Genomic DNA, 14145 nt, shown 5'->3' with positions numbered 1-14145 from the left:
TGTTCGTGAAACGAAGTCGGCGCCTGCACCGCCACGAAATTCGATGCTGCTCGAAGCAATTCCAAAAAACAACTAGTATGGATGGAAAACCTATTATTTCGACAACCATCGATACAGGCGGCGAGATACAACGGACAACGGAGTGGGGTATGCGCTACGGCGCGGCGCGTCGTGTTGGGCTGACAACAGCTTAAAAATAATAGGATATAAAAGAAGCAGCTTTTTTGAAACAGTTGCGGGCATAACGCCTGGCTGTCGAGATAACAGGAGTGGGAAAGGAGCGCTGCTGCATCGGTCGATTGTCGATGGAGGCTCGCAACGGGTTGGAGAATAACGCATCAGTTGTTTTAGCTATGTTGTTTTTTTACCTGTTACGAGCATAACAGAACGGCGTTCGAGATAATCGGAGGTTTGAAACAGGTTGGAGAATAACGCATCAGTTGTTTTAGATACATATTGTTTTTCAACCTGTTACGAGCATAACGGGCGGAGGTCGAGATATTATGGCGCTGTATGTTTCAATACTTTGTTATTAAGTTTCAATATTTAAGTATTTATTTATTCTGAAAAATTTTCAGAATAATATTTTAAGATTTTTTAAAAATGTATACAGGGTGTTTTGAAAAATCTGGTCATTGATTAATCACGATCCTGCTTAAAGCCCTTGACGTAAAAAGCTGATTTTTGGAAAACGGATTGACTTTAGGGTGTAGAGGTGCGATAAGAAGGGATTTTTCGAAACTCAAATTCTAAGGGGGTGAAACCACCCTCAAATATTAGAATATTTTTTATTTAAAAACTGGTGAGTTTTTCGAAAAAACTCTTAAACACGTATATTTTATTTTGTTGTTTTACATATTTTGAGATTTTTACAAAATATATACAGGGTGTTTCATAAAATATGACCACTGAGTAATCACTATTCTGCTTAAACTGCTTGACGTTTAAAGCTGATTTTTGGTAAACGGATTGACTGTGGGGTGTAGAGGTGCGATAAGGAGGGGTTTCTCGAATCTCAAATTCCAAGAGGGTGAAAACGCCCCTCAAATATTACAATATTTATTATTTAAAAAACGGTTAGTCTTTCGGGAAAACGATTGGACACGCATAATTTATTTTGTTTTTTTACATATTTTGAAATTTTTTAAAAAATAATACAGGGTGTTCCAAAAAGTTGAGTAATTGATTAACCACGATTCTGCTTAAACTGCTCGACGTTTAAAGCATATTTTTGGCAAATGTGAGAAAATTTTATCCAGTTTGTATGTTAATGGAAATTCTTGCTTTGCTTTATCATCACCATTACAAATTAATAATTCGATGCGAACGAAGTCGCGGGTACAACTTAACAAGTATAGCTAGAGACGTGAGAAATATAAAATAAGAGACGCCCCCCGATGCGCAGTGGACATCCCACAAATTTGCTTCAATCAGATTTTTCGTAGCGTAACTGCATCTCTCTTCCGCCGAATGCGTTCTCTCTCTATCGTGTGCGCGACCGGTGCTATCCCCAAGTCTCTTCCTATATTTGTCAAACTGTACATGCTAGTTTAAGTGTAAAATTAATTCGAACTCTAGTGTGTAGTTGGTTTACTTATGAAGAATATACTACACATTTTCTTATATTGCTATTTTTTGACCGCAAATGGTAAAATCATAACGAAGAGCTTCTCGCCCGTCGAGTGAGATGCACCCTGTACACTGCTACGCAATTCAGAATCTACGCGGATCGAGGGGTAGGGCGTAGGTAGATCGGAATTTATAGATATAGACGAGTGGCGGCATTTTGGCTTTTTTATATCGCAATTTGTAAACAGCGCTTATTTGTAAACAACCCCCGTTTTTAGAGAGGTATTTTAGATAACAATCGATATTTAGAAATGTTATGACACCCTGGAAATACTACCACCGAGCACGTCATTGTTGCAACTGCGTTAATACGCCTGGCGGTGATCGCCTCATATTCTTTCAGATATTTAGCAATAAAATAAAGAAACCTGTTGTTTTTAAGCTGTTATTTTAAGCTGTTTTTTATAAATAACTATAACAGTTTCAACTGTTATCTAAAAATAACAGTTTTGCCCATCACTAGTCGTCATCGACGAGCGGGCCGAGGTTGCCATATTTCAACCATAAAACTCTTGCCGCGAATAATAAACAAATTAACAACCTGTATACAGGGTGTCCCAGAAATAAGTGCAAGTATTTTAAGGGGTGGTAGATCTCTATAAACGAACCATTTTCTCTTTATCGTTTTTTTTAAATTAAAGGAGTTATTTTACTTTGAAAATTTCCAAAAAATGCTTTTTGCTAAAATTTTGAAAATCACTGGATCTTTTATGGATTTTTTTTCTTATAAATTTAATCTAATACCTATGTTGCTATATTATCAAGAAATTATGTTTTTAACTAAATACTAAAAAAAAATCCAAAAAATTTTTCAAAAAATTTCGAATTTTTATTTTTTTTTCGCGGAAAAAACCTCATAGGCGTGTTTCTGGGGTTGAACTATACTACCAGTTAAAATACTTGCACTTATTTCTGGGACACTCTGTATTTTTAAGATGCATAAGGATGTTTCGAGTTTTTTCATTTTTTCTTTCTGTTATAAGCTCAAAGCTACCTAAAATTAAAATTTGAAGTTTGTGGAACTTCTAGAAGTACCTTAGAATTTTGATGACCGATCACTGATCAATGAGTCACTGTCGAAAGTAAAGAAATTTGACAAGCCATCTGTAAGGTAGAATTATTAAGGTAGAATTATTATATTGGTAAAATAGTATAGAATGTTCTCACGATTAGTGAAAATTAATATTCTTGCTTTATCCGCAATGAAGTTACAGGGGTATCAAAAGTGCCGTGAGTTGCTTCGGCATGCCGTGGCCTAGAATTTATCTCTAAAATTATATTATTCTAGAGATTTTATACATTGTATTTGTTTTCGATATCTCTTCAAGTTATAAAATATGCTAATTTTTGTATTTTTTAATTCAGACCTTTAAAAATTGTATTATTGAATGGATTATGTACAAACTTACCCATGGAATCTTGGCAATTCAGTATTATTTAAAACAATTGCAATTTTGGTGTAATAAACTTCATACAGCTTGTCCTAAATTTGAGATATAACTTCATCAACACTGTTTTTAAATGACAACTTTAATACACATTCTTAATAAACTACATCAAGTTATACCGTATGATCGAAAAAAAAACCGCGCCAGCGATGGCTATATGCAAAATTATGGGGAATGGCATCGATGTTCATTTCTAAGCCAACTGGACGCCGTTTTTTTCAATCATAGGGTATTAATCATCATCACAGACCTTATTATAGTTTTAGATCTGAATAACCATACAGCACGAACCAAAAAGTTCTAGAGGACATGTCTGAAAAAGTGTAGTTTGAAATGGTCAAAAAGTGATAAATTAAAAATTAATAAATAATTTGGTTCACTTTCACAAAATTTATATTAAAATGACCGTCTGTCCGCTTGTGGACTCCATTCGGATACCTCTATCCACGTGCCGAGTTTGGTTCCAATCGACCCATAATTAAGAAAAATCTAGATAATTTCGTCACTCTATAGGAATGGGTTCGAAATGTCGAGTGCAGCTCGTCTCAGATTATGCCGAAATCGACCCACATATTTCTTCAATATCAAATCCTTAGTCCCACCCTGATGAAGAACGAAACGTCGTATCCAACTTTGCAGGGTGGGAGCATGTGCACCGTCGCTCACATAGCCTACTCACCAAATTTGGTCGTTATCGGACGACATTAATTTTCGACTTGTGTCAAAACTAAGTGTCACAGTGACACGTGTCGTACACGGTCAACTTGGCCTTGGTCCAATCTATTGACATACCAAATTTCATTTAAATCGAACGAGTTTTTCTAAGACTTGGCTGTCCTTACGCTTCGTTCTAAGTAGGAGACAAAAGCGCGCGATTCGGGCGGTGCGAGCGACGCGTATTTATCAAACGTTTTCTTATGAAGCTGTTCCAGGTAGGAGATGCGCGCGACTGAAGCCGCATCGCAGGCAATTGAAATATGTCGCGCGAGTTGAGTTCATCGCCCTCTGTTGTTGCACGCGTCGCCCTCTGTTGTTGCTCGCTTATGTCGCCCACGTAGGACGAAGCGTTACTAATTTTCCTCTCGCCTGTCATGTCACGTGTCGTGTCACAGCCTTGAATTTTCACTCCCAGCGCGCGTAAAGAAGTTTCACTTCAAAAATTCTCTTTAGAAATGCACAAAGTGGGGTTAGGTGGCAAAATGTTAAACAAAGTAAAAAAAACTTGTTCAGAATTTGATATTACCATCTTTGTACTAAGACTAAAAAAATGTAAATCCAGAACGAATAGTTCTAAAAAATCCAGTAAAAATTAAAAAAGTAGATGTTTAAATATATATTAATTTATTAACATATACATTTATTTCAATTATAAAACTATTTAAAAAAAACATTATCTAAATATTAATATAGGATTAAATAAAACATTTAAAACAAACTTCCAGCTATCATAAAATCCAATCATAAAATATGAGAACGCATTACTTTGGTTACTTTTTGCAGTGGTTAGTTCATAGTCTACACATGAAATACAACCGATTTCATTACCTTTGATGTAAATATGTAAAGAACCTAATATCCCATCATTACCAACATTATTATTACTATTGTACAAAACACCTTTAAACCAAACTTGATCCTTTTCTTTAAGTCTGAGAGTGAAATTTGTAAAATCATTAGAGAGAGCTAAGTGTACCACCGGAGTTAAACTCCAATATGATGATGACATCTTTAATGTAAGTTCGTATGTATAGGAATTATAATCTTGTAAACTACATCTTTTTGTAACGGATTCTTGAAAAATCATACAATTTCTAATTTGCTTTGCGTCATTTTGATCACATGTAGACGCTATTTCTTTCCCATACAAGCAATATAATTCGTCTGCGATAAACTTGGGAAACTTATCAAATATGTTTTTGTATTTATTTTGAATTGATAATAACTTAACGTCGGTAATGGTCGCTTCCCAGAAAATAGGCGTGTTTTCTAATTCAGAGCATTTAATTTGCGCTTGTACGCTATTTTCACTTCCTTCCCACAAGTCTTTATAACATAAATGTTCGAAATTCTCCCACGATAAGGTTTTAGATTCAATATTAACATCGGATGCGTGCTGTGACGATCTTAGTAGAACAAAGGAAGTTACAAGCATAAGTACAATTTGTACTATCGCAGTATATTTGGCATATTTGGTCTTAGCACATACGTAGCAAACTGCTAGGCATATCATAAGTAAGAAGATAAATAGACCGATGGTATAGATCATATTTGACGAGATGAGCCATTTTGAAAGGGCGGCTACTGGTAAAATAACTGACATTAAACCAACTAATGGCAAAAATAAAACAGATCCGACTAATGCTAGAGTGGCACGGTAGAGGCCATAGGTGGTTGCATTATGCGAACATAACGCAAAATACTGTAACCAGCTTAAAGTGACTAGATGAGGTAGAAGGACTTTATAAATACCACGCCAGTTATCTCTTACAGCCATTCGAGATAAAATTATGGGTATAATTGAATAGAGTAAAGATCGAAAACTGATACAAAATTCGATTCCATTACCGACTACGTAACTTGGAAACGATGGAACGTTAAGATCTAAAAACCTCCATCCTTGAGATACTATGGGATCAGTCTCGTATGGATATCTGGCAAGCACATTTATTGCAAAACTAAACAGAGTCAATAAATCAAACACTGTTTTCGATCGACGTTTAGGCAAAAATCCAAATAACGTCATAAATATCAAACAAAACGATATTACAGTAAACTCGGACTCTACTTTCACTGAAGTGATTGAATAACAAAAATAATGTATCAATAAACTACAAAAATACCAAATGTATGGTTTAATATGATTAAAAATAAATTGCACTTCGAAGCTATGTTCGTTCAAATTTCCATTTGAATAACAAATAAATAGTCCTCTCCACAAAGAGAATTCATGCAAGTCTCTTTGAATTTGTAGCATTTGTAGCGTGGTAAAGAGCATAACTATAAACGATAAATAAAAAACAAGTGTGGGCAAAAAATAAATAAAATCTCTAAAATTTATAAGACAATACGTTAAAATTATAAATAAAGAAATATTAAGCCTAGAAAACGCGAAAGGAAGGGATTTTGCGCCTAAAAACTTAATAAGTTTAAAGTATATCACATTTAAAGACAATATTGGATGAACTATACACCAATAAACAAAGGGGATGTGATCTAAAGACCTTAAATTTGGCTCGGTTAAAGATAGCATATTATTAACAACTGGAAGATGACCGTGAGAAAATGTTATAGCAGCCGACAAAACTTTATCTTCAGTTAGTTTTTCATTATTTAAATTCGATTTTTGTAACCAATTAGTTTCTTCTTCCGATTCACTAGACAAATCGTCAAAGTCGTTTATAATTTCTCCATTGGCTTCTTCACAAGTAGTCTCTAGATCCCCTGCATCTTTTCTCTCTCTATTTTTGGAATAACTTTCACCCCGTTCAATAGAAAGAATTTTCTTCTGAAGCTGATGAGAGGTAATATATTCTCCGCCATTTGACAAACTAAAAAAAATTATGAATAATTTTATATAGCTATAACAATATATATTACCTAGCAAATATTTCTTTAGCAGCTCTTCTGACAATTTTTTCATCCTGTGTCATGGTGATAGAACTTTTCACGTCAATATAATTATGTTCATTTATACCTTTCCCCGTTTCTAAACATGTTTTTAATAGTTGTGTTGCTTCTGAATTTCCCTGTTCGGATGCTTTTATTAACCAATATACTCCTAACTTGGCATTTTCTTTTTGTTCAGATTCAAATTCTAAAAAAAATATTTTTTTTTAATAATCAAATACCATAGTTCTATAAAATATAAAAATAATTCATTAAAAATATTAACAATCGGAAATTGATATATGATAACAATTCGTTAATAAAATAATAACCATTTAAAATTTCGTTAGTTCTCAACTACCTGAACAGTCAAAATCGAAAATTTGAAAATCGTGAGTAAAAAATTTGTAATCGTGATTTTGTGAGTAAGCTTGATTTTCATGCATCCGTATACGTTGGTACGTTGGTCCGACGGTGCTCTGATTGGTCATAGCGTTTTCGCGCCACTTTTCATCCGTAAATATTTTACTTCAGCTCGTCAACGGACCCGTTCATACGATAACGGACGTTTTGACACTTTTTTGACAAATTTAGTCTAACAATAATAAAAATATAACTAAAATAGCAAAATCGTTATGGAAACGAAAATATAAAATAACACCAACGTATATCCGATAAACGGAGGCATGAAAATGCAATAAAATTAAAAACTGCGTTTTTTTCTAACCAATCAAAGTCTTTAAATTCTACCAATAAAATTAATATCGTATCAACGTATCGTCGGACAACGGATGCATGAAAATCAAGCTATAATAATAAAAGGCGGATGGTCAAGCAGTTCAAACTGTAATTCGTGGATTTTCGCCATGGCAACCGCTGAGGTTTGAGTCTTAATAGAAGATTATTTTCTTTTATCTATGGGTTTGAGACGGTGCGTTATCTTGGTGAAACAGGATTTTCTTTTTCTGTAAAGGTGGCCGTTTTTTTCGCAAGTTCTGGTTTTAGCTTGTCAAGTAATGATGTATGCTCCTGTGATGGTCTTTCCTTTTTGAAGATAATCAATTAAAATAACTCCATGACTATCCCAAAAAACAGTCGCCATCACTTTCCCAGCCGAAATTACAGTTTTTACTTTTTTGGAGCCGGTTGCCCTTTGCCGTCCACTGTTTGGAATGTATTTTTGTTTCTGGTGTATAGTGGTGTATCTCATCTACAGTAATCAATCGACGCCAAAACTCGGGGCACCTGCCTCGGGCGCCAGTGTCAGGGGGCGCCAAAATCATAATATAATATGGTTGAAAATCAATAAAATTGCTCTACAAAGCGCCTAGTATACACCTTACGTTCTTCTATCAAGTATTCATTTTATTTTAAAACGCCCAGTTAGTTTTTGAACACATTATAAAGTTTTATTCAGAACCTCGCAGTTAGTGGAATAAATTAGCGGTTTCACTAATTACACTTTATACTTTTTACTTTACGATCATTCACAATGTTTAAAAAACACAATTAAAATTAATAGAATATCCTAGCAACAGCTTGCGGTAGTCAGTTGTATCCATAAAGAAAGCCAAATATTTAGCTTATAAAACAATAAACTTTTGATTTCTAACCACGATTTCTCTTGACGGATGCTAATCAATGGCCAAAATGACATTTCCCGCAAAATTTGAAGTATAATTAGTGGAAAAGTCAAAAGTTTGTTTACTTTTTCTACTAATTTAAAATGACTACCACTAATTTAGACGTTCTGAATGCTTACATTGAAATTAAAGGAACAAACTTCTTCGCTAATTGAAACCACTAATTTATTCCACTAATTCGGAGGTTTTGAATGAAGCTTAAAGGTTGATTCTCACTATATACGTTCCATATCAGCTCCCTTCCGTTTACATAAAATATTATATTATGTAAATGAATAGGACAATGCACACTATCCGTTCCGTTTCCCTTCCGTTCCATATCCTTTCCTTCCATACATTTTTTTAGCGGACGGACTGAAGCGTATCGGAAACAGCGTTGTCAGGTTCTTACATTTGTACCAGCTCTGTTAACAATATGCTGATATTTATTTATTCTTTCACTTCTTAATTAAATCTATTACCTTTTTCAAAAGATACAAATGTTTAAAATAAAACTTTCCTAATGATATAAATTGTACAATAAAAAGTATGGAACTGATACGGAACGGAAGCTTACGTATAGCGTCAACACAATAAAAAATACGGAACGGATATGGAATGGAAACGGAAGGTATAGTGAGAATCAACCTTAAGGGCTCATTCTGTCCCGCCTACGAAAAATGCCTACCTATATCTAGATATTTGCAAGTTTTTTAAATTAATTTATTGCAAACGCTGAAGAGAGGGGGCGCTACTATCATTTTTTTGCCCTGGTAATAAAAAATTGTAGATCCGGTGCTGCCAAAACTCGGATTTATTACGCCTAAATTGCGCCAACATAGTGTTGGAAATGTTCTTTCGAACACGCTTTTGGTGTAACGCGCGGACAGCTTTCTCATGCCTAAATCTTGATTTAATATGTGACAAACACGTTCTTTTGATATGTTCATAACCTCTGCTATCTTTCTGACATTAATTCGGCGGTCGTCTAGCACCATTTGGTGAACTTTGGCGATGTTATCGTCGGTAGTTGCAGTTTTTGGACGTCCCTAATGTTCATCGTCTCCTTTTTACTGTATTAAATGATGATGCAGAGTCCCCATACTCAGAATCCAACTCATGTTTAATTTGTGTAGGCGTATTGGCTTTCAAAACCAGATATTTAATGATAGCTCGATGCTCGATTTTGTCCATTTTCACAAAAACACTCACATCAACTCACTCAAACGACTGTTACATAACAACTGCGCATCCAAAATGGCTGAAATTTTGGTGAATAACTGTCAACAGATGAATAATGAAAATTCACTAGCTTTTATCTACGAGTGCTGCTATCTTCACGTTGAGGTCGGAAACTTTTCAGACCATCCTCGTAAGTCTTAAGCTCTGTTTTTTGCTATTTTCACAATGTTCCATGCTTGCGGGCTCTTGTAACTTTTGGTTAATCGGAACAAATAAATGAATATCTATCTATCTATCTATCTATTTACATGTGTGGAAGTAAATCGCATAAGGATCTTATTTACTGTCCTCCATTCACGAATTTCAAATTCCAGATCTTTAAGCCTGGGCTACTCGAAAACGGTTCTGAAAGGAGCTGTGCGCGATAGACTGGTGCGAAAATTTGAAACCACACATGTCAATTGTCAAGTTGAAAACACTGTCAAACTTTAAAAAGTTAATCCCATTTAAGATGGATAAAGTGGATATTGATTTCTCCATATCTCCATAATTTTTCAATCGGGAACCATTAAAAGTGGTCAACAGTCAATCATTATTCTTAACCTCACTTAAATAGCTGGGAACTCCGAGCACTAATTTATAGGAAGGTGCTCGAGGCGGCTCGAGGGGAAAAGGGATCTCGGCGCGGAATATGTCTGAACTTTACGACTCAATTGAATGGAGGGAGAGTATCGCGTTCTTGGAGAGTTCAGAGCTGCACAACGCACAACTGCGAGAATGAAGGACAGTAATTAAGTCGGAGTAAGAGAAATGCGACGGTGTGCTGTTGCGGCGTTGTCACATTTCTCCGGTACGCCATTCTCCATCAAGTAAAGTAAAATCACGATCGCAAACCGCTTATTTTTAAGACTTTTTTTTGGAAAAGATAACTAGATAAAATCATTAGATATGTTTCTCAGCATCTGAAATGGAATTATAAGGATATCGTCAGGGTAGCCATATATTTTATAACGAGAAAACGTCAGTAATCGCGATAATTGAAAAACTCAACTTTTTAACATATAACACGCGATAACTCAAAAACAACTTTAGATATTGAAACTTTGTTTCGTTTTGAAGTTTGGATCTTTTACAAGATGTTTAAATGAGAAAAATTCGATAGGCTTGTTTTTTTTTCATTCAAAAATTGAAAAAAAACCGTTCATTTACTTTTAGTGCATAACAATTTTCGGCAATCGTGTAACTTAATTATTATTTATTTATTAACCACTCGTTAATCACGAGACGTAATTAAATCGTAAAGCTGAACGCATGATATACACCCTTCTCTAGAATTTTAAGTAGGTACTGATTGTTTGGGTCGACCGGTTGATTGCGACGAATCTGCTGAATCCCCTTCCACGTCTCTTAGCAATGTGCACAGATTCTAGGTTTATTTCATACGTTTGGCAACGTTTTTACTGTTCTCTCTTTGTTCAGTACATTATAAAAGCATTGTGCTCTTCTGACATACGGAAATCTCGACCCAAAACTAACCTTTGCCAGCCCTTAGTATGTATAGACATATTTTTAAACTTACCACATTCTTCATACAGCAATTGTTTAGCAAGAACTACTTGGGATTCTGGGCATCCATCAGACGCTAATTGACTACGAAGGTGTTTTAGAGCACTTCTTTGAGCACCTAATATTTACAGCATAAGATGTAATTATTACTGATAACTTCGAAAAAAAAATATATAATTACCATGTAAACTCCATTGTTTTCTACCACTTTTCCCCGAAACAGATTTTTTAGGTATAACGCCAGCCATCGCTGGGTAAGAACAAAGATAGATGAAGGTTACCTCATGAATGACTAGTGCTAAAGATTACTACCGCAACTGAAATAAAAAAGAAATAATCATATGAAATGTAGCTAACAAATCAGTTTCCAAATAGATGGTTGACTAATTCGCAAAATTATTTCTAATTCTACTAATATGCAACAGCAAGTAATATTATTGATTTGATAGTAAAGTTATGCTTAAGTCTGTAAAGCCGTTACCGTGAAGAAAGAGAAGGTAGGATAGATCCAATGTAGAAATTCTCAATTACATCATTCTTGGTAATTTCATTCCTGAATAATTTTGATGCTTGATTTTTGCGTAAAAAACGCGCGTTGTAAAGACCTTAATTGCAACCTTAATATCAATAGATCTATAAGGTCGCGGTGATTAACTTCCCTCCTAAACATTCTACAAAAACCTTAATATCCACCTATACTTTAATATACCGTATGATCTAAAAAAAATCAGCATCCAGCTGGCTTAGACATGAACATCGATGACATTCCCCATATAATTTTACATATAGTCCAGGAGGCAGTGAATATTTTCGGTATTTATATTGTGGTAGACCTTTTAAATATGAAATGTAAGTGGCTATCTAGTGCTCTGCCTGTGGCAAGATGTCATACTATAGTCAAACCCAAGTCAAACCAGTACATATTTAACAAATTTCATATCATAATAGGAAACGATCCAAAAAATTAATTAGACATTATTTATATTTTTACTCCTTTCTAAACCTTAATAAAACTATATATATTTAGATTGTTTATTAATTTATAGAAAATTAATTATAATATAGGTACTTAAATACTGATCTGGTATAATCAACGGCAATATCTTTTTTATTTCATAAATTTCTATAAAAAAACATTTTTGGCAGGATTACTTTATAAAATAAAAAGATATTAAAGTATCTTCTAGTCTAGTTGCTAAATATAAAAGACTGACACAAATATTTTACTACCTAATTTTAGAATACCTTTACCTACCTTTTTTGTCTTCAAATCCATTTACGAAAAACCTTAAATAATTTATTGTATTGCACTTTACTCAAATATTTGATGTCACTTTAAACAGAGTACCTGCTTTAAATGCTTTAAACAAAATAAATAATAAATCCTGTATGAATTCTCTGAATCCTGTCATCCTGTCAAAAATTATATTCAAAAATTTCAAAAATGTTTGGTTAGAGTTGGTTGGAGTTAAATAATTATATATGAGGAATCATAGCAGAAACAATAAATCATATGTCGGCCTTGTGGTCGAAATGATTGCGTCGCTTTCTAGTAGACGCAAGGTCGCCGGTTCGATTCCGACCTCGGACATGGGTGTTAAACATGGTACAAAGAATACAAGGTATGATATTGCGCAGGTTGGTCGCTACGTCACAGGTGATAACAGGCGCTATTGGTCAGCACGCTCCGCGCGCCAGTTCAAATCGTCAAGATATTGTTATAAACCTGTTTTTTTGTTTATATACCGTCATTGAATTATCGCTAAGCAAGTTACTGTGGAGCAGTGCGTAAAGGAGTTGGGCTGGAAGCGAGAAAGAGTTCGAATCTCGGCCGGGACATAACTTTTTATTTATTTTTTTAAATACTGTTGTATTCTATAGTTTATTTTGTAGTATAAAAAGAAAGAACTATTTATTCCGTTATTTTTTAATCTCCGTTATTAATATAAATTGATTGTTAGTACAACATTTAATATAAAATAATATTCTACTTTTTGAAATGTATCGGGCCCTAATTGTACCTAAAAGTAATATATTTTTAGTGATATACCATATTGTAAACTATTTAATATTTCAGTCACTTAAAAAGTTAATTTGCATTGAATAATTGCCTACCATTAAAGGAAATTTGAGCTATATAATCCTTGATGGGCATATTCTGGGTATGCAAATACTTCCTTTAAATTTTGGGTGTCGTTCAACCGATTTATTCTAAAAAACCAGAAACATCTACATATAAAAAGAAGCACAGGTCACTAATTATAATAAATTTCACCCTTGGTATTACTTCCACTAATTATAATAAACTTCACCCTTAGAATTACATCTATCACAATTACAATACGTTCATCTGCATTGGCATTTTCTACTTTTCGATGTGAAACAATAAACTTCCCAACATTTTTTAAATGATGTAACAATTCCTCTTGTGGTTACTTTTCCATAGATATCCTCAACTCTGTCCTCATGTGAATTCAGGCACTCGTCGAAAATTATTTACCATAAACATCGCAAACTAAAAACCTAATAAACAATTTTATACCGAATATAGAAATAAATTTAGATATTCTTACCCATCGTCCAAATCCATGTTAATAGATAATTATTATTTTTAAATATATTTTGGAACTGCTGGTTTTATCAGTAATTGTTAAATTAAACGAACTAAAAGTCTTAAAAAATAAACAATTCTTAACCATAACCCCAAAAAATGCAGATCTCCTGTCAACTTTCTTTATTTTTTATTTATTCATTATTTTCCTGGTGACGTCACAGGTGGTATGCGCGAACTGAACGAAATTGGAGCCGCTATCGATCATACCTTGTATTCTTTGTACCATGGGTGTTAAATGTGTGTGTGAGTCTGTATTTGTCCAATTTTAAACGCTAATTAAAAGAAATAAGCTGGCTGAATGTCGTAATAGACAAGTGGCCAAAAATAGGAAAAAAAAAAATAAATCATATATAATAATTCCTGCATTGTTTTTGTTTTCATTTTCATTGATTTTTGATTACATGATTTCCTGCATTATTTCCATGATTTTAATATTTTAACTTAACCTCCATAATTATTTGTCGCAAATTTTTTTAAA

At 33.9% G+C, this 14145-nt stretch overlaps 1 protein-coding gene across 2 annotated transcripts; it reads right to left on the bottom strand.

Moving 5' to 3' along the window:
• Nucleotides 1-4401: 4401 nt before the first annotated feature.
• On the bottom strand, nucleotides 4402-12598 carry LOC115878082 (wolframin). Of its 2 annotated transcripts, XM_030894437.1 has the most exons (5): nucleotides 12310-12598; nucleotides 11235-11372; nucleotides 11067-11171; nucleotides 6675-6891; nucleotides 4402-6625 (listed from the first exon to the last, which is right to left on the bottom strand). In XM_030894437.1, the coding sequence occupies exons 2-5, from the start codon at nucleotides 11299-11301 to the stop codon at nucleotides 4468-4470; spliced, it is 2547 nt and encodes an 848-aa protein (XP_030750297.1). In that variant the 5' UTR covers nucleotides 11302-11372; nucleotides 12310-12598; the 3' UTR covers nucleotides 4402-4467. The 2 variants fall into 2 exon arrangements, with proteins under 2 accessions (XP_030750297.1, XP_030750298.1); XM_030894438.1 differs by lacking the exons at nucleotides 11067-11171; nucleotides 11235-11372; nucleotides 12310-12598 and adding an exon at nucleotides 7016-7102.
• Between the last annotated feature and the right edge of the window lie 1547 nt (nucleotides 12599-14145).

The sequence above is a fragment of the Sitophilus oryzae genome, unplaced genomic scaffold, assembly GCF_002938485.1.
Source record: "Sitophilus oryzae breed Bouriz unplaced genomic scaffold, Soryzae_2.0 scaffold_1500_pilon_pilon, whole genome shotgun sequence".
Classification (NCBI taxonomy): Eukaryota; Metazoa; Arthropoda; class Insecta; order Coleoptera; family Curculionidae; genus Sitophilus; species Sitophilus oryzae.
Note: the sequence above shows the minus strand (reverse complement) of the source record. Positions and strands in the feature narration are given on the sequence as shown.

Excerpts from the sequence above, each read along its gene's own strand:
- LOC115878082 (XM_030894437.1), bottom strand. The coding sequence starts at position 11,301 with ATGGCTGGCGTTATACCTAAAAAATCTGTTTCGGGGAAAAGTGGTAGA. Across the intron at positions 6,892-11,066 it reads ATTGCTGTATGAAGAATGTG|AATTTGAATCTGAACAAAAA; the intron begins GTAAGTTTAAAA and ends TATTTTTTTTAG. Across the intron at positions 6,626-6,674 it reads GCTAAAGAAATATTTGCTAG|TTTGTCAAATGGCGGAGAAT; the intron begins GTAATATATATT and ends AATTTTTTTTAG.